Here is a 23668-nt window from a genome sequence, read left to right on the forward strand (position 1 = left end):
AACAGCAGGATCCCAGCTTCATCACTCCATAGATATTCCTTCAGCTAAAGGATTTCATTTGTGTTTTTACTTTCATCAAAATTACAGTGATAAGTACAGGTCCAAAAAAATACTGCACCTCAGTTCAGTATTTTCAGCAAGGTACTAAACACCAGATTTAAAAAAAAAATCATGGATTTCACTGAGCATTAAATATCTATACATATTTTAAAACATAAGTTTCTTGCGCAAGATTATCTAGTGACATCAACCTCAAAGTGTTTTAACATCCACAGGAAGAAGGAAGTTGGCAACCTGAAACTGATTTTTAAATTACCTACAACCAAGTACCACTGCAGACACAAGTAACATATTTCATTTCATGATGTATAAATTGAGTTTTGAAGCCCAATTTTTAAATTCAACCTCTTAAAATTCAAACTCAACTTATACACTGTATCATTGTCCCCTGCAAGCGGCACTGGACTCTGCACGGGGCTGGTGCAGCCCAGACAGCACTGCTTGTAGGGGATGGTGCAAGACCAGCCAAGCACCAAGCCCAGCACCACTCGTAGGGGTTCGGACAAGGACAGGGCCGAGCTCAGTGCTCAGCTGGTGTGGCCCAGGCAGCACCACTTACAGGGGATGGGGCCACACCACCCAAGCCTGGCCCTGTCCCCTGCAAGCAGCACTGTGGCATGTGTCCACCCCCCGGGTGCCTAGCCCACAGTGAGGGCACACAGGGGCCTGTATAAGTCGACCCCATATTTCTAATCCAAACAGTTAGGTCAACTTATACACTGGATCTACAAAATCCTTAATTTTTTGGATCAGAAAAATGGGGTTGGCTTATACAATATGTCAACCTACACACTGTGAAATTTAGTAAAATAATTTAGCTCTCCAGCTGCCTCAATGCACTCCCAAATCAGCTGGTTATGTTATTTGTCCCTACAATTGACTGCAGGTGGAAGAAAAAAGAACCCAGGGTTAATTAACAAGTTAGTAAGTAGAAGTCAAAGCAATAATCTTATGATTTGTTTCAAATCACAACTACCCGTGCCCCTGCACTGATTAGCACCAGGTTTCTTCTCCCTGAATCATTCCTATGCTACTAACAACATTTTTGCAAATGACATAGCTTATCTTTCAAACATAACTTAATGCATTCTGCACAATAAACTCTTCCCTACAGTGTGTTTTTCAATTATAATAGTATATTATATAATAACATTAATATCATAACTCAACCAGAAAAAAGTTACACAGATACGGTGCGTATCAAAGCCAATGATTATTAACACTTTTCTTCTGAGTTTAAATAAGGCAGAAGTTAACTGGGTTTGAAGGTTAATGAATAAAACATACCCATACAAGAAGCAATAGGTTTCTTTTCACTGTGCCACAGTACCCTAACATCCCCACGATGATAAGGAAGCAACAGACTGCAATCATGACTGGATGGACCACGGGAAAATATGTCAGAATGACAGCTTCCTCCACCCTGAAACAGACAAAAACCAGTAACAAAGAACTGCACTGTAAACACAGAAACTACAAATAGAATATTAACACTGCAGTCTGTAATGAAAATGTTTATTAGTTGTCACGTTGTTTAAAATGTCATACCAGTTTTTGATCACAGAAATTAATTATGCTGTGTTTGAAAATCACAGATTTCCTGAACATTATGGAAGGTTGAATACTTACAATGTACATGCTTTTTGCTCTGCATTTGTACAGTATCCAGCACAACGGTCCATGACTAGGACACCTGATGCTACAGTAATAAAACTAAAGATAATGCTTGCATCTCTAAATTTAATAGAAAGTATTCAAAATACGCTGTAGAGTAATACACCAGCAGGGTTAGTCAGGGACCTAGCTTTTCAAAGAGACAGATTTTCATGGGTCTCCTGGGAAGCAGGAGCACCCCATGAAACCAAATGGTAAGCCACAGAATTCATCCCCCAGCCCTCCCCCAACCTACATTCCTGGAGTAGGAAGCCAAAATCCATCATTGACAATAAAAAAAAAGGCAGAGAGAACAAAAGTGGGCAGGACAAGGCAAAAATTAAATTTGTTCTCTGATTTCAGGAACTATACAAATAATCATAAAATATCCCTTTTAATAAAAATAATTAGAATGACTTCAAAGGATTGCTTCTCCATAGAAAGCTTAATTAGGAAACCAGATACTTTGGATAAACTATGCACAGCAGCATCATTCAGCTACATATAGTATCAGCTTTAAAGATAGATTTACCTTGTTTCCGCAGTTAAAGTGAGAACATTGTTCAGGTAGTCCCTCATCCAAGCAGACACACCCAACACACTAATGGACATCAACTAAAAAAAAAAAAGCGCTGTTGTTTATCAAGCATCTAAAAAAATTAAATACAGGATTAATCAGTCATCACCAATACTGGTTGCAAAGATAATCATTTATCAGAACAAAATACTCAAGTTGTGCTCACATGTGCTGAAGTCGGGTTTTTGCCTAAGTATTTAGGGAAGCATAATTATCATCCCTCTGCCGGTTCAGTTATTTGATGCCTAGAAGGTCTAATGTTTGCTTTCCCACCTGCATAGCAGTGGACACTAATAATGGTTGAATCCATAAAACTATACATACACACTGGGGAGTGAAGAGCTTTGGAGGAGATTTACCTCTGCTTCTAACATCAGTAATTACTGTGGAGATCCCAACAGAACTCTGCTGGTTACTATAAATCACATGTGCAGAACCAGTAAAGGACAATCCAAGACCCAGCTGACCTAAGACAGACACGGGTGTTAGAATAAGGCGTCACCTTACTCTAATATAGTACAGTGGTCTAATGACTAAAGTACACAAGCACAGTTGTCTGGTGATTAAATTCAGAAGAACTGGGTTCAGTTCCGCACTCTTACGCAGACAATATGTCCTTGGGCATGCCACATGCTCATTTCCCAATCTGTAAAACAAAGTAACACTACTTTCTTTGTCTATTTAGACTGTATGGAACAGTCTCACACAGGAGCTAATCAAGGCAACAGTAAGATGCCTAAATCAAGGAAAGAGGAAAGAGTTCAGACACAAACTTTTGTTTAGCATTCTTTATTGATTAGTTTAGGCATTCCCTTAAACACATATACGCAGTGTTAGCTGTTGTATATCCCTTTTCTGGGCATGTAATTCTCGCCTTACATTCCTTAGGGCAGGGGTGGGCAATTATTTTAGAGCAAGGGAGGGCAACTTAATGAGTTTTGGTGAGCTGTCAAAGGCCACATAGGCAGTCCTGCACCTTAACAGTTGCCCTACCCCCTTGTTACCATTTTAGGACTGGAAGTCCCACCCCCAATCCCTGACCTTTGTCCCTTTCCTTGCTCCCCCAAAAATACTCCTTTTGGGAGTGGAGGGTTGATATCTTAGAACCAGAAAAAAACCTAAATCATACACTAGAAGTAAAGCACCTACTATAACATATTTTAACTGCATTACAAAAAATATTTTTGTCATGATTTATGTTTGAGTAGTGTATATAGAGGTGACTGCATAATAACTCAAAAATAAAATCTTAGTTTTATATATTGAAGGGCAGGGTATGGTGGGGGGTATGGGGATGTGTGTGCGCGCCCGTATGGTGGAGTAGGGGGTGGTAGGATGTGGGGGTATGGCAATGTGGGGGGGGCACAGGGTATATTGGCGGGTTGTGTATATTTGGGGAGTTGTGGAGGCAGGGTATAGGTGTGAGGGAGGGTGAAGGAGTGTTGGGACCCCCTACGTGCCCCCATGGCACAGCAGCAACATGCGGGGTGCTCAGAGTGTAGTCGCCCAAAGGGCTGCATCTCCGGCCAGCACTGCACATCACAGCAAGAGGCACAATCTCTGCCGGGCTGTCTCTACCGCCGGGGCTCCCTGCCATTCACGCACAGCCCCTGTGCTCACACAGCACAGGAGGGAAGCCCCATGTGCTGGAGCCTGCTACCTTCCCTTCCGGGGCTGCACAGCACAGTAGGGATGCCTCAGGCACTAGAGCCGGCTGCCTTCCCTGCCAGGGCTGCACCGCAGGGGAGGGAAGCCCCAGGCGCCTTCCCGGGGGGGGGCCGGCAGGGAAAGCAGCCAGCTCCAGTACCTGAGCGGTGGCAGCAGCAGCAGCACAGGGCTGCTTACCATAAGGCAAGTGGGGGGGGTCCCCATATACCCCATATCCCTCACACCCACACGCTGCTCCCCCCCACCGAGTTCCACGCTGCCACCAGCCCCAGCCCCATGCTCCTGCCACCTGCAGACCCGCACCCACCACTTCCCTACCTGCTGCCCAGAGCCAGCAGGAGACCGGGGGCTGTGTGCTGGTTGGCTGGGCTGTTCCACCCACAAGGGTGGGAGCAAGACAATAGGATGTGTTGGGGCTCTGTGTACATGTGGACACTTTGCTCCCACACTCGTGGGTGGAACGGCTGGGTGGGGCACAATTTGTTGGTGGGTGCCACAAGCCGGGTGAAAGTGCTTGGTGGGCCAGATCCAGCCGGCAAGCCATATTTTGCCCACCCCTGCTTCAGGGTCATAAGCATCTAATTCACAGTTGTAAATTCCACTCCAAGAGCCAGGTGCCCACAAAGCATGGTAGACATTAAGCGTGGTCACACTAGAGACCCTTTGTGTATCTGAATCCACACTTCTTAGATCACAGACTACAACTTCTGCATGTAGAGCACAGGGCAGAGTGGCACTTTACGGACGAACTCATTCAGAATAGCATACTGCAAAAAACTGTTCCGCCTGCTGGCAGCTTCTCAAAACTCAATTCTAGATTTATCCACTTCTGGTTTCCTCCACCTTGGTTCAGAGACACAGCAACAAACATACCAATGGTGCTCCTAAGTACTGCATCTAAACCAAAGATTCTCAACCAACGTGCCATGGCACCTTAGGGTGCTTTGAAATTCTTTCATGTGGGCCACAGTGTGCCATACAAAGTTACCACTGTTAGGTGTGTAAGCATGATTCACAAGATAAACCCAGAAATTTAAAAAAGAAATCTTTAGTGTTAAACATTCTGACCTGTTGGGTCTTTTTGAGTTCTTTGCAACAGAAGAATTGCTCTATTGTTTTTCTGTAGTGAAAAACATAGTGAAAACTGAAAACTGGCATTTTCCAAGGGGTGCCTTAACTCTAACAAGATTGAGAACCACTGATCTAAATGGCTCTAATTATTAACAACAGTACCTCTTTTGGAGGAGTCCCAGATTGTCCTGTACCTAGTTCAGTGCCAGCTACTGCCTTTATACGTGCCCTGATACTCCCCAAAAGCATATATGAGGAACTGTTTAACTAGTGCAAAATTAATGCATTACAACAACTCCTCTGTGTCCTTATCAAGTTCTTGGAATTCTTTGCCTTTGCCTGAAGCATGCTTATAGCAGGCTATTTCTGTCTTAAACATTTCATGATACATCCTAGTAGCTATTTCATCCCTCCTTTTCAAAATCATTGCACATAATAGAGAATGCAATCCTGGCTCTACGCAGCATCAGCAGGAGCTTCAGGTATTCAATCTGCTACGTATATATTCTTAAAAGTCAGTACAACTGTGATACACAGCCTGCATATCTGTGTATCACTGCACATTTTCTTAAAGCTTCGTGGGATCTATTTTGGTTGGGGAAATAGCAACAAGATTTTCTTCTCCTCTGCCTTGACTGCTACTTTAGGAAGCTATCAGCAGTGTAAAGAGTACAGAAGATTTGGGTTTATTCCTCAGCCAAACTCCAGGAAGAGAAATCTTCCCTGGAAGGAAACAGTAGAAATATAACTTAGGTATTTACAAAAAGATGTAAGACTACTAAGCGCATGTCCCAAGCACTTCTGACATTCTGAATGACTCCCCTTCCTATGTCATGGTTAACAGTAAATTCAAATTATTTTAACACCTCCCCCACCACACCCACCTGGATAGATGTGACAGAATAATACAAGTGTTTATTGATGTTACAACTCAGTATTTCTACGGGAGGGAATTCACCCTACCATATTTACAGGGTTTATATAGATATTCAAATCTGGTGAAGCAAGCCATCAAATCTTCACTTCGCAACTCCCAGAAGAGGTTAACAGGCATTACAGAGCAAACAGCAGCAGAAAGAAACTCCCATCTGCTGAAAATATTTTTCTTTGGTATTAGCTCAATGGCGAGCAGATCAAGAAGAATGTTAAGTATCAAGAACTGGGAAGGTATATTATTTTCTATAAAATGTGGACATGTATGCACTTGGGACTGAGAAGAATCTACCAGCTCTTTTTCCCTGTGACTTATGGTAACCTACACAACAACTTCTTCATCGCTATCATTAACCAGATTTGTAAGAGCAAACTACACACCAAAGGTTTCCTACTTCATTCTTACTTGTGTGAGCCAAATCATTCTCTCTACCTGCCTTCCTTTAACATATATATTTAAGGGCAAAAACAGCATATTTATTATATGTCACAAAAAAGGAATAATGCATTCTTCTTTTTAAAATATCAGACAGCTTTGAAAATGATGGTGCAGGCTCTATAATTTAGAATAAAATTACCTTTTTATGTTTCTTTTTCTGAAAATTATGAATTTGCTTATCTCCAGCCTTTTTTTGGAAGAAAGAAATTGGAGGACACTGACAATGTCAAGCCCAGAACTGTACTACCTCATTTCTACACATCCAAAAAGAATGCCTGATAAGTCAAAAGTAGAGGTGCAACGATACATCAGTCCGATATCAGATCAGCACAGATATAAAGAAAATTGACTCTGTCGGAAATCAGCTTTTTTGCCCGACACGGCTGATAATGTGGCTGCTAAATGCCCAATGAAGCGCAGCATGTAGGCAGCAAGTGAGCTACGTCCAGCTGGTAAGTCTGTTGTGGTGGAAGGAGGGAGGTGGGAGGGAGAGAAGGGGCATGGGGGAAATGCAGATCAAGGTCCCTGTGGTGAGGGAGGGAGTGGGGCTGGGCTGGGACAGGAGCAGGTGCCGCACAGCCAGGGCAGGGCATAGGACAGAGCCACAGCTCATCAGGAGGGTGTGGGAAGGGAGGGAGGGAGGTATGTACTCCAGGAGGGCATGGGGGGCATGTGCCCCCAGATCTGCAGGGGGCAGGGTGGGCTGCCCAGTGGAGGGCTGAGCCGGGATGCACTTAGGGCAGGGGGAGGTGGTGGTTCTAGGAGGGGGGTTGGGGGGCCTACAGTGAATTTTGGGGTGGCTGCAGCCCCCCCCATAACCTCCCTCCCAGGGCCACTGCTGCCTACCCCAAGATCAGCTGGCCCAGCTCCTGCTGGGAAGAGCCTGACACAGCCCTAGCCCCAGCTCACAGCAGCAGCCTGCCCTGCCACATGCACAAATCTTGAGGCACATGCCCCCCATGCCCTCCTGGGGTGCACAAAGTAGCAGGAGCCACACCCCAGCACCCCCAGATAAGCCACAGCTCCAACCCCTACCCGCCCTGGATAGGCGGCGCCTACCCTAGCCCCACTCCCTCCCTCACCGCAGGGGCCATCATCTTCCCCCCCACTCCCCTTCCACCACAAAAGATTTATCAGCCCAACACTGCTCTTTAAGCTGCTGGGCTGCATAACAGAAATCAGATTGGTATTGGCCGATATGCCTCCTTAAAAATCGACTATCGGTATCGACCCAAAAAAATCTCAGTGTACCCCTAGTCAAAAGGAGACACTCCAACAGTTATGGTGCTCCCAATTTCATTTTTTTTTTAATTCCCTATAAAGGAAAAGAAAGGCAGCTTATAAATGAGATTTTGTGTGCATGTGTGCACCTTCGACTTTTTGACTCTAGGAAAATATATCATCCCATAGAGTGCTTACAGTGTAATTTGCTCTTTTCAACACTGCTGGGCTTCCTCAGTCCCCAGCTGAAATCAGATTTATCACCACCAAAACCTGAACCAGATCTTCAGCTGAGCACCAGTGGAATTGCACTAACATACAGGAGATAAGCACCTAGCCCTACATGTTCAAAAGCCAGCTTAAACATGAAATAGAAGTCACCCAAAAATTCTTGGGACACCTCAAGCCCTTAAGAAAAACACCAGGAGAAACATCTTAGCAATTTCATGAAAGCCTATGTTTAAGAAGATGTGGGTTCATGATTAGCTTATTTGGTTTAGTTTTAGTTCCTCCTCTCCTACCCAGTTTTGTGGAAGAAGGCCAAAAGGAGGTCTCAGAAATTGGCAGTTTCTCCCAAATGTTTGTGTTAATAATTTAGCATGGAAATTCTAGCCAGCCAGAAAGCCACACCAGACAATCAAATAGAGTTTGGGTATGAAAGGATATAATTTAGCACAAAATAAAATGCATCAGAAATAATTCCATGGCATTAGCACTGGCATCAGTACATCAGTAAGTTTATATCCAAAATTTGTCTGAAGATACCCATTCTCTATGCTGTAAACATAATGTGACAGTAAACAGTTCAGCATTTTTATTCGTTACAGATGGCTGCACAAGTTACTACTAGCTTCATTTTAAACCATCACAGTATATTATATAGTCACCAACATTAAATGAAAAGTTTATAAAATTTCCTAGCACCACATATTCTTTATTAAATATTTTTACCCTTCTGAATAGATCATAATGAAAACAGCATTTATAATCTTCATCAAAATAAATGCCTAAAATCACATTGTGATTACATTTTCAAACTAATGTTGGGAGTTCAGTTGCATTTTAATGGCTTTCAAACAATTAAGAAAGATGACTTCCAACAATGTACTCTGATAATTCAGTAGAGCCAGGCATTTCAACATATAGTTTAAATGAACTTTGAGGAGTTTTTTTTATATAAACTGAATATTACACAAGCTAAATTAAATTATTAAAATCTATTTTAATCATTAGGCATGTCCTGCACAAAGCCTCTGCTTCCTGTGATGTCATAAAGGCTATGGCTAATTTGGAAAAATCTGATGCATTGGGTTAAGTCATATTCATGCATTTCTCTACCCGAGGGAGGAGACCTAAATCCTATAACTAAGGCTGCATATGTTTCTATTCTTGAAACTTGTTTTCATTCACTCATAAGTTCCTAAAATTTGAGGACATAAAGTTTGCCATGCTCAGACCACTAAATAAGAGCTATGAACACTTTGAAAGTTTGAGCAAAAACCTGTATGAGAAGTATATCAAAGTATGAGAAATAGGTGGAAGTATAAGAATATATGAGAAATATATCCCAAACCTGAAAGGAAAGAAAATCAAAAGAAACGGTAGTAAAAAAAAAAGTCACATGCAATGCTGATGCCCTTACTAAGGCTGTGTAACAACTTCCTCCACAAACTTCTAATATCAATGGGATTACTTACACAGTAAGGAGACAGTCATCCTGTGTGAGGTATCAGAATCACACTTTTAGTACAGAAAAAAACTTGGCTGAAAAGTGCTTGAAAGTGTTCCCATGAAAACTGAGTTGGGTTTGATTAACAGTAATCTAGTAAAAAAACCACTGCAAATGAACACATACAACACTTGCATAGGTTCGTACCAAGAAGCTACACTGAGGATCTCAGTTACACTCCTTAACCACACCCACTGCACCAGGTCTGTTTCTTATTTTTCTGAATTACTTATGGAAAAATTCCAAATATTTCAGGGAACAGGAACAATACTCCTCCATTGCCTAACAATAACCCATAGCCTAAGGGCATGTCTACCCTATACAGGCTAAATGAGTGGTGCGGGGCCAGTTCATGACCCTGCTATGGCCCACGGGCCCCTTTCCCTTCACTTTCCTCCTCTCCCTTTCTCAGCATAACTGATCTGGCAGCTACTCTGGCCAATCTGGGACCGGCACTGCACACAGCATAGATCCCATAGTGGCTGCAACAGGCACCAAATTCAGTGCAGTCAGGTGGGAATGGCAGCCATGTTGCATGTAATGGCCACCCCAATCATACTGTGCCACATGCTCTGGGACACATGCCACACACAGCACCTGCTCCAGCCAGTCTGGGGCCTATGCTGCATGTGATGCTCACAGGTGCCACAGGCAGCACAGGTCCCAGACCAGCTGGAGCAACAGCTGAATCAGGTATCCTGGGGTTGGAGATGCAGGGGGGGCCTGTGGACCAGATCTAGCCCACAGACCAGCCCCACATCAAGGGCACATGCTGTGCCCCCTCTGGATCTGATGAGATCCAGGGGCAGCACCCGGAGCCAGGTGGCAACGTTCCACAGGCCAGGCCATATGTTTGACACCCCTGGTCTACACTGCAACTTTAGCCTACGTTCCTTTACCTGGTTTTGTCCAAATCCAAACACATGGGCTTATTTAAGTTTTAAGCCAATACTTCTTGGACAGTAAGGAGTACCAGTTAATACCTAAGTTGGGCTTTATCACACACAGGGACTTGGAATTGCACCTGAAATGCTGACAGTTCTGCTATCTTCTTTGGTAATCACTCACAGTTGAGGATGATTTTTTTCCATGATTGTCTTATCTGTGCATCCAAAGATGGCTGATGAAGCTTATCCAGCTTAGAGACTCTACTGAAGCTCAGATGTGTGTTTCCATGTGGGGTGGGTTGGTGCTGGACTTTTGATTTGGTCTGCAACATGCAGTTTCTGCCACTCCCGCCTTTCCACCTTCTGTTGTTGTTGTAAAGTTTTAAAGTACTGAGATCCCTGCAGCAGTCTTCCTTCATTTGGAGCGGTCCTGGGTGATAGTATCCATGAGTTGACATCGAAGTTGCATTTTTTTAAGTTGGCTTTAAAGATGTCCCTAAAGTTCTTTCTCTGCCCTCCTCTTGAGTGTACACCTTGGTTAAGCTGGGAGAATAAAACTTAAAACTTGCTTCGAGAGTCTGGAGTCAGAAATCCAGATGACATGGACGCTCAACAAAGTTGATGCTGGATGACCGTTGCCTCAATACTAGTGGTAGCTGCTTTCAGGAGGACTCTAACATTTGTGTATCTTTCTTCCCACTGGATTCAGAGGATCTTCCACAGGCAGCATTCATGACACCTCTCCAACAACTTTATGTGTCTCCTGTACATTGTCCAGGTTTCAGCTCCATACAGCAAGGTGGACATCATAACTGTTTGATAAACCCTGAGCTTGGTTTCAGATCTGACATTGTGATCTTCAAACAGCTGTTTCTTCAGGCATCCAGAGGACTTGCACATTTGACGCAATGTTGGATTTCTTCGATGTCAGCCTTCTGCAAGAGACAGCTTCTGAGATACAAGAACTACTCAATGTTCTCCAGAGTCTCACTGTGGATCTGGATTACTGAAGCTGGGGACTGTTAATTAGGAACTTTTTGGTAGAGAAACTTAGTCTTCTGAGTGTTAAGCGATAGTCCTATTTTTTGTGTGCATCAGCAAAGATGTCAACAATGGCCCCAAGGTCTGCTTCCGAGTGAGCGCACACTACAGCATCATCAGCATACTGAAGCTCAATGATTGAGGTCGGTGTGGTCTTGGTTTTGGCTTGGAGTCAGCTGAGGTTAAACACCTTACCATCCATTCGATAGTTTAGCTCCACTCTGGCTGGAAGTGTGTAGGTGGTCAGATGTTGTATCACAGCAAGGAATATTGAGAAAAGTGTTGATGCAGCCTTGCTTAACCCCCATTTTAACCTCAAAGAGATCTGCGATAGATCCATTACTGAGAACTACTGCTTGCATACCGTCATGAAGCAGGGAGAGCATGACAACAAATTTTGGCAGGCGTCCATACTTCAGAAGGATCCTCCACGACACTTCTCAGCTGAGAGAGCTGAAAGTTTTTGTGAGGTCAAAGACAGCCATCTAGAGAGGCTTATGTTGTTCCTGGCACTTCTCCTGCAGCTGGTAAGCTATGAAGATTCGTGTCAGTTGGGCCTCTTGATGCCTTAACCCACACTGATATTCTGGGAGGACCTCTTCAGGAAGTGGAAGGAGACAGTTCAGGAGGGTTCGAGCAATGTGTAGTTTCAACAATTGGACTTGTCTCCCTTCTTGAAGTTTGTCACAATCATGGCATCCCTGCAGTCATCTGAGTTTTCCTCATCATTCCAAATCCTTAAGATGAGGGCAGGAAGCTGTGATGCGAGCACCTCTCACTCAGTTTGAAGATTTCCACGGGGATGCCATCCATTCCAGATGCCTTGTTCTTCATCTGCTTGATGGCTTTCCTCACTTCATCAAGGGTTGGATGGACTCCAAGATCATCTCTGACTGGGTGTTGCAGGCTGGAACTGAGAACACGCTCATCAACAGCAGAGTCTTGATTGAGAAGGTCTTCAAAATGTTCCTGCCTACGAGGAAAAGGTGGCTCCCTTTTCCTTGATCAAGTCTCCTCTATCCTTAGGTCTTGAGGATGTTTGTCCCCAAGTGCTTGGACAGTAGATGACTTTGTTAGCACTGAAGAAACTGCACATCACGGATGTCACCAAGATGTTGAATCTCCTTAGCCCTGTCTTCCTGATATTTTTTCTTCATATCGCAGGTCCTCCTTTGGACCTCTGTCTTAGCTTACTGGAGATTCAATTTCTTTTGCTTGGAGTTGGCATTGTTTTGCCAAGCAAAAAGGCCTTGCACCTATGATAGATCAACTTTTCAATCTCCCAGTCACTCTCATTAAACACCTGTCTGGATGTTTCCTGGTAAGGAATCCAAGTGTCACTTCACAGGCCCTAATGATGGTGGCCTAGAGGGAACCTCACGTGCTGCTGACATTCTCCCGCTGTTGTTGACTGGAATTCACCAGTTTCTCCATTGAGGCACTAGTGGAAGAGGTGTTGCTTGCTTGGGTCCTTCAGTGTTGATCATCCATCAGCATTGCTTCTGAGCAGGAGCCAGGTTGAGTGACATAAACCGGCTGAGTCAGTGATCAGACCAGCAATCGTCAGTTCCTAGCATAGCTCAGGTAATGCGGACATCTTTGCAATCCCAGGCACAGTCACATAGTCAATCAGGTGCTGATACTTAGATTGTGGGTGTTGCCATGTCTTGTGTCTGTTTTTCTGGCAGAACAGGATATTTGTAATGGCGAGTCCACTTTCTGCACATTTGGTCAAGAAGAGGATGCTATTTGAGTTGAACTTTTCTACTCCTTCCTTGCTAATGTTTCCATTCCAGCAGTTAAGAGTCCCTTCCAACTCTGGTGCTGAAGTCACCAGGAAGAATAATTCTGTCTCCCTCTGGAATATCAGAAAGGCTTGGTCAAGACTGGCATAGAATTCCTCATTGGTTTCGTTGGTGGTGTCAAGAGTTGGGGCATATATGCTGATGACAGTGGCATACTGGCTTCCCACCAGTTTAGGATAGAGAATCATGAGGTGTTCCTTAATTCTGATAGTAAACTCACTGAGTTGGTTTATAAGCTCATTCTTAATAGTAAAATCAACTCCATGAAGTCACTGTTTTCCTTCCTGTTTACCCTTCCAGAGGAAGAGCTATGCACCTCCATGTTCTCTGAGCTGCCCATCCACTCGCCACGTCTCACTCAGCGTAGCTACCTTGATGTTATGTCACCTGAATTCTCAGACCATGATTGAAGTGTGGCACTCTCATTCCTGAAACCCTTTGGCAACCAGCTAATGGCAATTGTGAGGAGCAGGACTGTGAGGTCTGGAAGCTGCTCATCATGAGCTGCCATGAAGAGGGCAGTTACAAGGTTGTCTGGCACTTGGGTGAGACAGCAGTGAGTCAGCAGCCGTAACTGTGACTGAGCAACCCTCTTCAGGATCTGCTCTGCTCAACCCACATGAGACGGGGGCTAGAAAAGGTGCCCTAAGCATACTAATAAAGTATTTTGTATTTCTTCCTGAATGGATAACGACGCTCAATGGGATCACCCTTACTGCAGTTGAAAATACCAATGAAGATTCACAATCATTTTCAGGACCTGGAACATCAGAACCCTCATGGACAACCCTCTCCTACACCCTTCCCACAATTCCTCCAGAGAGAAAAACCCAAGTTCTGCAACAGACTGAAAAAGGATTTTACAGCATCTCAGCATAAAGAACAAGGGGATATGAAAGATACAGTGAGGACATCGAACACAGCTGTGGCTTTGCTGTAGAATGCTGATATACCTGCCACTCTATTCTGAATGCCAGCCACCCAAGTTAAACTATGCAACAGAGACAAAATGTTTTGTGGAGTTGGAGCTTAAGGCCAGATCGAATCTCTTATATGACTAATTCTCAATGTCGGTATTCAACATTTTTCCCGTAATAATCTCATGCTATGCCTACAGATGGAGTAACGGAGATCAGGAAAGTTAAAGCCAGAAAAAGATCAGACTTGCAGGTGCCTCTACTTACACAAGGCAATGCTTAAAAATGGGCACCTTGTACCAGAATGGTGAGCCCAAGCTACAGACTGAGGTACCTAGGATCCCTATGAAGTCAACAGAGGCACTCAAGATACCTGTGAAAAGTGATTCAGAGCACCTAGACCCTGTAATGAAGTACCTCTTGGCCAGCTCAAAATGTAGGGGATATGAACTCCCTCCCCACCACTCCACAGGTTAATCCAGGGGTGGGCAACTATTTGGGCCAGAGGGCCACTTAAAGAGTTTTGGTGACCTGTTGCAGGCCGGAGGTGAGGGGCGAGATGCTGACCCAGCCCAGCACAGGTGGGGGGCAGACCCAGGCCCATGCTGCAGGGCAGGAGGTTGTGGGCAGTAATTGGTCTTTTCTAGTGCCAGTCTGTCCAGCCTGCACCCACCACTGGGGGCACTGAATGGAGTGGGCAGGCAGTTTCTCCATGGAGACTGGCGAAGACCCCTGTAGGCAAGGCTCACTCAGCCAGGCAGATAAGATGGGGCCACAGGTGGTCATGGAGCAGCATCCAGAAGCAAGATGGGCAGGTGAGACCAGGTTTGCGAGGCAGTGACAATGCAGGGCTGAAGCACAGATGCAATCTGCTCCCTGCACATCCCTGCCTTAGGAATCGGTGCTTGACATGCGGGGAGTAGGTTGTGGCTATGCCCCAGGCCTTGGCCCTACACTGTCAGTGCCCCATGATCCCAGTCCTGCCCACCCATCCCACTGTCAGACACTGCTCCCTGCCTACCCACAGCCCCATCTCATCTGCCATCTCCCTGGCCAAGCACGCCTTTCCTGCAGGGTCCCAAGCCAGTCTCCACAGAGATCCTACCTGCCAGTCCAGCACCCACAGTGATGGGTGCAGGGCAGACAGGCCAGGGTACCTGGGCAGCAGAGCTGGGTCCAATGGAAGTGCCGCCTCCATCCCACCCCACACCCAGCAGCAGCAGGACAGGTCACATGCACCATGGCCGGGCTGCCCCCTGTGACTGGGCCAGGCAGACAGAATTATATAAGTGTCAGAAGAAAATCTCTTGGCATGCCAGATCTGGCCCATAGGCTGTATTTTGTCCACCTCGGGTTAGTTGCTTGACTCAGGCTGATCATTAGGCAATTTCTGCAACTCAGAATTGAGCACACTGATGCTGCGGTAGCAACATCCATCCTATGTCTATGACTAAGAATTAGAACACTTGGAAGGTAGAAGACCTGGGTTCTAGGTCCTCCTTAGCTTGAAAGTATTCAAACCCATACCTCCCACTTCCCAAGAGAGCTGCCCAAATACCAGGCTATAAAGTTATCTGAATGAGGATGCCCTCCATTTCACACTCTGAGAAGCTAAGAACCTTCTTAGCTAATGGAACCAGCAGAAACGCAAACTTGAGGGAGCCTCATTCTGTGGTACAGTAAGGAGAATCCTAAGTGCCAGTACCAGCTGCCAGAGTAATTTCTATTTTTTTTTTAAATCAGGCAGCCTGGGCTTGCTGGCTAACAGAACCTCTATCAACCCCCAAGCCCCTACAGCAGGGCCATCAACATAAGGCCCAAGGACAGGATCCAGCTCACAGAACTGTTCCATCTGGTCCACCAGCAGCCAGCTAGCTACCAGAAGTTGAGGGGCGTGGCCAGTGGAGCATGCCCTGCTGCTGCAAAATCCAGGGTCCCTGGACCCTGATGGACATTGCTATCAGCACCAGTGGGACAAGTGAAGGCTGTGCAGATACAGCCCTTGCCTGTCCCACTGCCGTCTGCTACCCCCAACCCACACTGACACCCAATCCTCCCCACCTGCACTGTTGTCCACTCCCCACAACCCACTGCAACCCAACTCCCCAACCCGTGCCCCTGCCTGCTCCTGGACCCCCAATGCCACTCGCTTATGGAACTGTGTCAGTAGCCCTGGACCTGGACCAGGCACAGGTGTTTCTGGCTCCACATATCCAATCTGAAAGAAGCCCCTGTGGTTTGCATCCAGCCTGGGGCCCAGGGTGAGTCTGACACCCTTTGCCTATATGTTATTAGTAAAATACTTTAAAGTTGATATTACAGGCTGTCCTCAGACTTGCAACACAATTGGTTCCTGAAAACCGCATCTTAAGTCAAAACGTTGCAACTCAGAACCAATTTTCTCATAAGAAACAATGTTATAAATGGGGGATTGGTTCCTGAACCAAGGCCCAATAACTTATTTTCACCAAAAATACCCCAGAATTTTGTACTTGATCAATTATAGATGAGTAATATAGCTACATTAATGTATTTATATTGTAAATAGCAATCATACTAATTTGGAAGGACTTCTTTGAGGTGACTTTGCTGGACTTTTTGAAGGGCTCTTGGTTGGAATTTTTTAAAGGTTTTTGACTGGAGTTCTCTCAGGAGTCTTGGCTGCTTTCTTTAAAAAAGTGTCCAAGGAAGTTTGGATAGACGTTTCCCAAGGAGATGAGCAAAACAGCAAACTTGTCCGCTGGCATGGTGTCGCATCGGATCAAGCATTGTAAAGTCGAAACTGATGTCAGAACGTTGAAACAGGGTGTCAATTTATAAATGTTTTAAGTACGAAATGTTGTAACTCAAAATATTCTAAGTTGAGGATTATGTGTACAGACAGAATGACTAAGAGAAAAATAAAGAGCCAGAAGACCCAGGAAAACACAATCTGACATAACATCATTTAGTTTCCCCATTTTCTTACCTTTAAGATGAGGTTATTGATAGTTGTGCACATCAGACAGCTCTGAAGGTTGATAGAAAAAAGTTGTACTTTTCTTCCAATATTACATCTCTGTAGAAATATTTAGCAATATGTGCCCCTACAACTTGGAGAAATAAAAAACTACCAAGGGGAAAAATGGTATTTTTCCTATAGCTAGCTAATGTCTACTGCCTTTCACAAAGCCCTGAGGCAATAAGAGCTTTTCAGTGTATAGCAAGAGGGAATGTATTGGGGCTGCAGAGTGCTTGGCCAAAACATTTTCTGTAAAAAGTGATGCTGATTTAAAAAGAAAATAACAGAAAGTACTCACAGGAGTAATGGACCTTTCAAACTCTTCTGGAGGTCATGGCTTAGTGGTCTAAACATCTGGTTTGAAATATTTACTCTCCCTGGAGCCATCAGGTCAAATCTAGTCAAAGTTGGTTCATGCCTTCATTCTCAAGGTGGATACACTGAGCTCTATGCAGCTATGCACTATGTGGATGTCAGGCTGGTAGTCATACTGGCAGTGCTTGCCTATAAAAGAGCAAGCCTCTTCCAATCAGAGGGGTCGGTCCCTCCCTCCGAAGTCACTGTAAATATTCCCACCGACACTGTTTGCAGAGGTTGATATGTCAGTTACTCACCAATGTACTTAAGTTATATAATACATAAGGACAGCAGTTTTCAATATTTTTTTCATTTGTGGACCCCTAAAAATTTCAAATGGAAATGCAGACAAGCCTCTCTGAATTGCAAGTGTGGGTATTCACAAACTTTTGACTGATCATAGGCATCTTCCACAGAGCGTTTAGACAGTCTGCAAACTACAGGTTGAAAACCACTGCATAAAGGGATTCAAAATAAGAAATCCGATATAGGCATTTTTATTGTTGTTGCTGTTAGTTCTGTTTTCGATAAATACCTACATCTTCCTTTTCCAAACTGAGTACAGAAGGACCAACCTAGAACATCAAGGTGATAGAAACAGGAGAGAGACCTTCTCCCTTTATCTACTCTCTTCTATTTGATGGTCCCTTCCTCTCACCAGCTTCAACTTCCCCAACTGCTCCTGACCCTCTCCCAAAGAAACTAAGTTAATATAAATAAAAACGAATGCGATGTTTTTGAACCCACCTGTAGCACACTTGGATCCTCTTCCTCCACCTTTTATTGATGTGTTGTCTCTTTAGATTGCAGACACTTCCTACAGTCTATGATTGTTCAGACCCAATCAGAGCCCAAAAGTGATTGTAGTAGTGCACAAAAGGCACAAATATTATCTAAATAATATTAAATAACTGATATAGCCTAAAGGTCCCAATTAAATCTTTGCCATTTATGACAACCTGAGCATATAGATGCTATAATACATTCCTAGCATTTTAAAATTCTTCTAGTCTCCTTAGTGATTTTCTGCTCTATGGGATGAACTCCATTAAATAATACTGAGTTCTCGTAAAAATGTGTGTTCCCTCCCTTCAGAGATAGGCGCTGAAAAAGTTATATTTAAAAAGTTATATTTAAACGATATCCAGACTACAAGCAGAAAAGTCAGAATACGTTAAACTTACACCGGTGGTTCTCAAACTTTTTGGAATCAAGGCACCCATCACAAAATCCCAGCTCTTAGTTTTCACTAGTTTTTTGACATGAGAAAAATAACAATGCAAATACCTCAGAAAGTCCACAGTGGTTAAGAATATTTTTGACAATACAGATTCCTAATTTAAATGTCTGGGTTTATCTTATTAATCCTGTGCTGGCATTTGCACATCGAGTTGTGCTAATATTGAGCTGCACCCTGCATAACCCTTCAAAGGATCACATGGCACTTGGTTGAGAACCACCACTGTAAGTGAAAAAGTCTCTACCATATTGTGTATATGAACCATCCTGTTCTCCGTAAGTGCAATTTTTGATACCTGGGGATAGAATGACAAACTTTGAGAACTGTTATGAGACATTTTGAAGTTGTAAGTCAGAAAACAGTTTCTACATAGCTTTTGGGTAGGGGGCTGTAACAGGCGATGTGAAGCCTGTTACTTGGAGGCAAAGGAGAGGGAGGAAGACTCAGTCAGCACACCTGGAGCTTGTGCCAAATAGCTTACAGGAAGGCAGGAAGCTCTGACAGATGGCATCCAGGGGTGGACTGTCAGAGAACACTGGGCCAGAAGGGGCACTGAATCAGTCAGTCCATGCAGAAGGAACCCACACCAGGGAGTTGAGGGCTTTTGTCACTTTAAGAGGACACAGAAGCTGAAGCACATACAGGGACCCTTAATAAAGAGTGAAAATGCCTGTCTGTGCAGGGCGAGGGGAAGACATGCAATTGTAAGGAGGTGGGACTCCCAGGAACAGTAAGCCCTGCCCTGAAGCCCAAGCGGGCATTCTGGCCTTGCAGGCTGCTGTGTCAGGAGCTCCCACAGGGAAGTTGACTGCAGGGAAGCAGTGTTCAGGGAGACCAGGATAGCCATTGGGACGAGACAGGTTAAGCCCTAGGAATTATAGTTTCTGAGATGCCAACTTTGTGAAGGCAATATGCATGTGTTTTAGTTGTGCTATTATATGTTTATTTTCAGATCGTACTGGAGGACTGTATGTGGCTGTAAGGGGTGCACTGGAGGCCGCTGGGGTGCTAGAGGGACATCCAGCCTACAGACCCGTCAGAGTTGGGGACCCGGTAGGTTGTGTGAGGCTAAAGCCCAAATGCTGCAAAAAGAGGCAGACTTGCGTGCTGCCTTCCCCTGGGCCAGAGATGTCAGAAGGCTGGGCTGAGCCAAGAGCAGCTTTACCGTGGGCAGAAAGAGCTGAGGCTGAGAACCAAGTTCAAAATCAGCGGGCCAAGGCTGGAAGTCTGCAGCCAGAGAAAAGAGAGGCTAAAGCCCAGAAGGCTGAGACCTCTATCAAAGAACTAGACTGCGGCCAGAGTAACACCTGAGCAACGTGGGCACAGATGTAGGGGTGGAGAGAGGCCATTAAGCCCGTAAGGCATGGGGAAACAAATACTGACAAAGTGAGAGAGACTACCCAGGCTCAGCAATGACAGCCTCCTCTATTACTTCCAACAACAAAGTAGAGCAGGTGAGGAAGTAAGGGGAGACCCTGGGAGGCAGGAGCAAGGATCTGACAGGATCAGGGCAGCCACTAGGGGGCACCATGACAGCCCTCAGGTATCAATCCTGTCACAGGGACTAAATCCCTTATCCTTTTTGGTGCTAAAGATAAATTAATCTGGCTCTAAGCTAACAGGTCCCAAATACCCATAACTCCCACTGAAGTCAATGAAAGATGGAGAACAGTAAGAGTACAGCCTCTCTCAGAATTTCCTCTAAGAGAATAAGGAAATGTTGATTTTACCGGCGGCGCAACACGGTCGGGGCGCACTGAGGACAGTCCGCCCCGGTTGACAGTCGCGCTGGGAGCAAGGGGGCCCGTCCCCCTGGCAGGGACCGCCCCCCCCCCCGGAAGGAGGGGGGGGCCGCCGGGGGAAGGTGGGGGGGAGCGCCTGGCTGCCCAGCTGTGGCACAACTCCCACTGCCAAATGCCTCTGAAGCCTCCATTCCACAGGCCAAATCCAGTGACTTCACAGGCTGGATCCAGCCTACAGGCCATAGATCACTGACCCCTCTGTCTTAGTAGGTAGAATATACACACAAAAAAAAGATTTAAAAAAAAAGCATGCAAAAATATTCCTAGCAGAAGTGAAACTAACGGAAATTTGCTACTCTTTACCTTAGCACAAAATTTTCTCTTCAAGCACCAATTTAAGTTAGGTGTAAAACTGCCCCTATTGTTGGGCAGCAAACAGAAGTTTAATTGTATTTGAATTTCAAGTGGTGTTTGTTGTCTCCAACCAAATAATTTAAAGTTATGAGGTGTTGTACTTTGTTCCCTGACTGGTTTAGGTATTCACAAGTGTTAATGAATCGGTATCAGTTTTCCTGAGAAGGGTTGTAGCTAAGCTCTTCTCTGAAAAATATGTATATATTAAAAAAAAGGTAAGGAAGTAAATAAATAGTTATGAGGCTTTTATTGCACTTGAAAAATCACTCCTTTCCCATTGATATTTGATTCTCTACAGTTTTTCATAAAGAACACAGGCAATTGAACTACCAAAAAATGTCAGGGAAGCCTGCACTCCAAAGGTTATCACTCCATTTAATGCCCTGCTTTATACAGCCAAGAAATTTTTGAGTTTTCCTCTACTCAGCATTACTTCATGTTCTAATCAACTGTGTTCGAAGGTCAAACTTGCCTGACATTCTACTATATTATGCCTGTGCCATTATTACAGGCTGGCCGTGTTAGGTAGCTGAGGCTAAAAGAATTGGTTGAGCAAGGAAATTTATATTCAAATTGCCAAATTTAGCGAGCAGGAACAGACACTCACGGGATATAAGGGTACTTGATAAAGACAGAGCCTTTAGGCTGGTGGTTCTCAAAACCATGGTCCCACTGGTGGTCCCTAGCTGGCTCCCAAAACACTGGCTCCCAAAACACTTTCTGATATAAAGTCTGGTAAGGATGTATGTTGGTCTGTGACACTGCCTGGTAGATTGACATTGACACTGATCTGCTGACCTAGAGAGTTTGGGAACAATTTATAGACTACTCACACAAAGGACAGAGAATAATACAGACTGAGGTGAGGGGTACTTATTGGAAGATGATTTATTTGACTCTCACTAGGTTCATGCTGGCTATTAAACATGAAGAGGAAGGTCAGGGAAAGTGTGAGTGCCTTACTGAATGGGGGAGGCAACCTAATGACAGATGATGCAAAAAAGGCTGAAGTGCTCAATACCTTTTCTACCTCAGTCTTCACAGGTAAGGTTAGCTCCCAGACCAAAGCACCTGGCAGCATAGTTGGGGAGCAGGTGAGCAGCCTTCAGTGGTGAAAGAACAGGTTAGGGACTATTTAAAAAAGCTGGAAATGTACAAGTCCACGGGGCTACATGTAATGCATCCAAGGGTACTGAGGGAGTTGGCTGGTGTGACTGCAGAAGTGCTGGCCATTATCTTTGAAAACTCACGGAAATCAGAAGAGGTCCCATACAATTGGAAAAGGGCAAATATAGAGCTCCTCTTTAAGTAAGGGAAGAAGGAGGATCCAGGGAACTACAGACCAGTCAGCATCAGCTCAGTCCCTGGAAAAATCATGGTGATCCTCAAGGAATCCATTTGTAAGTACTTGGAGAAGAAAGTGATTAGAAACAGTCAGCATGGATTCACCAAGGGCAAGTCATGCTCGACCAACCTAATTGCTTTCTATGACAAGAGAACTGGTTCTGTGGATATGGCGAAAGCAGCAGACTTGATATACCTTGACTTTAGCAAGGCTTATTATATGGTCTCTCACAGCATTCTTGCAAGCAAGCTAAAGAAGTATTGGTTGGATGAATGTACTGTAAGGCACATAAAAAGCTGGCTGGATTGTCAGGCTTAATGGCTAGCAATCAATGGCAAAGTCTAGTTGGCAGCCAGTATCAAGCTGGGTGCCCCACAGGTTGGTCCCAGAGCCAGTTGGGTTCAGTATCTTCATTAAACATCTGGAAAATGGAATGGATTGCACCCTCACTAAGTTTGCATATGACACCAAGGTGAGGGGGGAGGTGGTAGATATGCTGGAGGGTAAGTCTAAGACCTAAAACCTAGACAAACTGGAGGATTAGACCAAAAGAAATCTCAGGTTCAGCAAGGACAAGTACAAAGTCCTGCAGCTAGGATGAAATAATCCCAAGCACCACTACATGCTTGGGAACAACTGGATAAGCAGCAGCTCTGCAGAAAAGGACCTGGGCGACAGTGGATACCAAGCTGGATACTAGTCAGTGTGCCCTTGTTGCCAAGAAGGCTAACAGCAAACTAGGCTGCATTAGTAGGAGCACTGCCATCAGATCAAGGGAAGTAATTATTCCCCTCTATTCTGTACTGGTTAGGCTGTATCTGGAGTACTGTGTTCAGTTTTTGGCCCCCCACTACAGAAAGGAGATGGATAAGTTAGAGAAAGTCCAGTGCAGGGCAATAAAAATGGTTAAGGGGCTGGGGCACGTGACTTCTGAGGAGAGGCTGAGGGAACTAGGTGTATTTAGTTTGCAGAAGAAAAGACTGAGAGGGGATTTGACAGCAGCCTTTAACTACCTGAAGGGAGGTTCCAAAGAAGGTGGAGCTAGACTGTTCTTAGTGATGGCAGATGACAGAACAAGGAGCAATTGTCTCCAGTTGCAGCAAGAAAAGTTTAGGGTGGATATTAGGAATGCTCTCTCACTAGCAGGATGGTGAAGCACTAAAACAGGTTACCTAGAGAGGTTGTGGAATCTCCATCCTTGGAGATTAAGGCCCAGCTCAACACAGCCCTGACTGAAATGATCTAGCTGGGAATGGTCCAACCCTAATTTTCTATTATTCTATAACTGTATGTGGAGGAATTATATATAAAGGAAGAGCTACATACTAGGGCTGTGTGAAACGGCACAGTTCCAATTCGACCAGCATTTTGATGGAACTGCACTTCATTTCGATTTGAAACTGCTGTTCCGTTTTGTTTTGTCAAAACCATTTTGCTGTTTTGACATTTCGCCCATAGGCTATAATGGGGAAGAAGCAGCCTATAATTTTGTCATTTCTGGCCTGATTTGGATGAAATTTGCAGAAATGGTAGCCCCTTCTAAGGGCATGAAGCCTGCCACATTTCAA

General features: G+C 44.7%; 1 protein-coding gene across 2 annotated transcripts in view; it reads right to left on the reverse strand.

Moving 5' to 3' along the window:
* The window catches only part of TSPAN12 (tetraspanin 12), a 69393-nt gene that overhangs the window by 39862 nt on the left and 5863 nt on the right, over window positions 1-23668 (reverse strand). For both annotated transcript variants that reach the window (XM_019543434.1, XM_019543433.1), the window contains exons 2-3: window positions 2246-2328; window positions 1348-1483 (exon numbers count right to left, since the gene is read on the reverse strand). In XM_019543434.1, coding sequence (XP_019398979.1) covers window positions 1348-1483; window positions 2246-2328 — 219 coding nt within the window. The remainder of the gene's footprint in view (window positions 1-1347; window positions 1484-2245; window positions 2329-23668) is intronic.

This window comes from Crocodylus porosus, unplaced genomic scaffold (assembly GCF_001723895.1).
Source record: "Crocodylus porosus isolate Cpor-Errol unplaced genomic scaffold, CroPor_comp1, whole genome shotgun sequence".
In the NCBI taxonomy this organism is placed as follows: Eukaryota; Metazoa; Chordata; order Crocodylia; family Crocodylidae; genus Crocodylus; species Crocodylus porosus.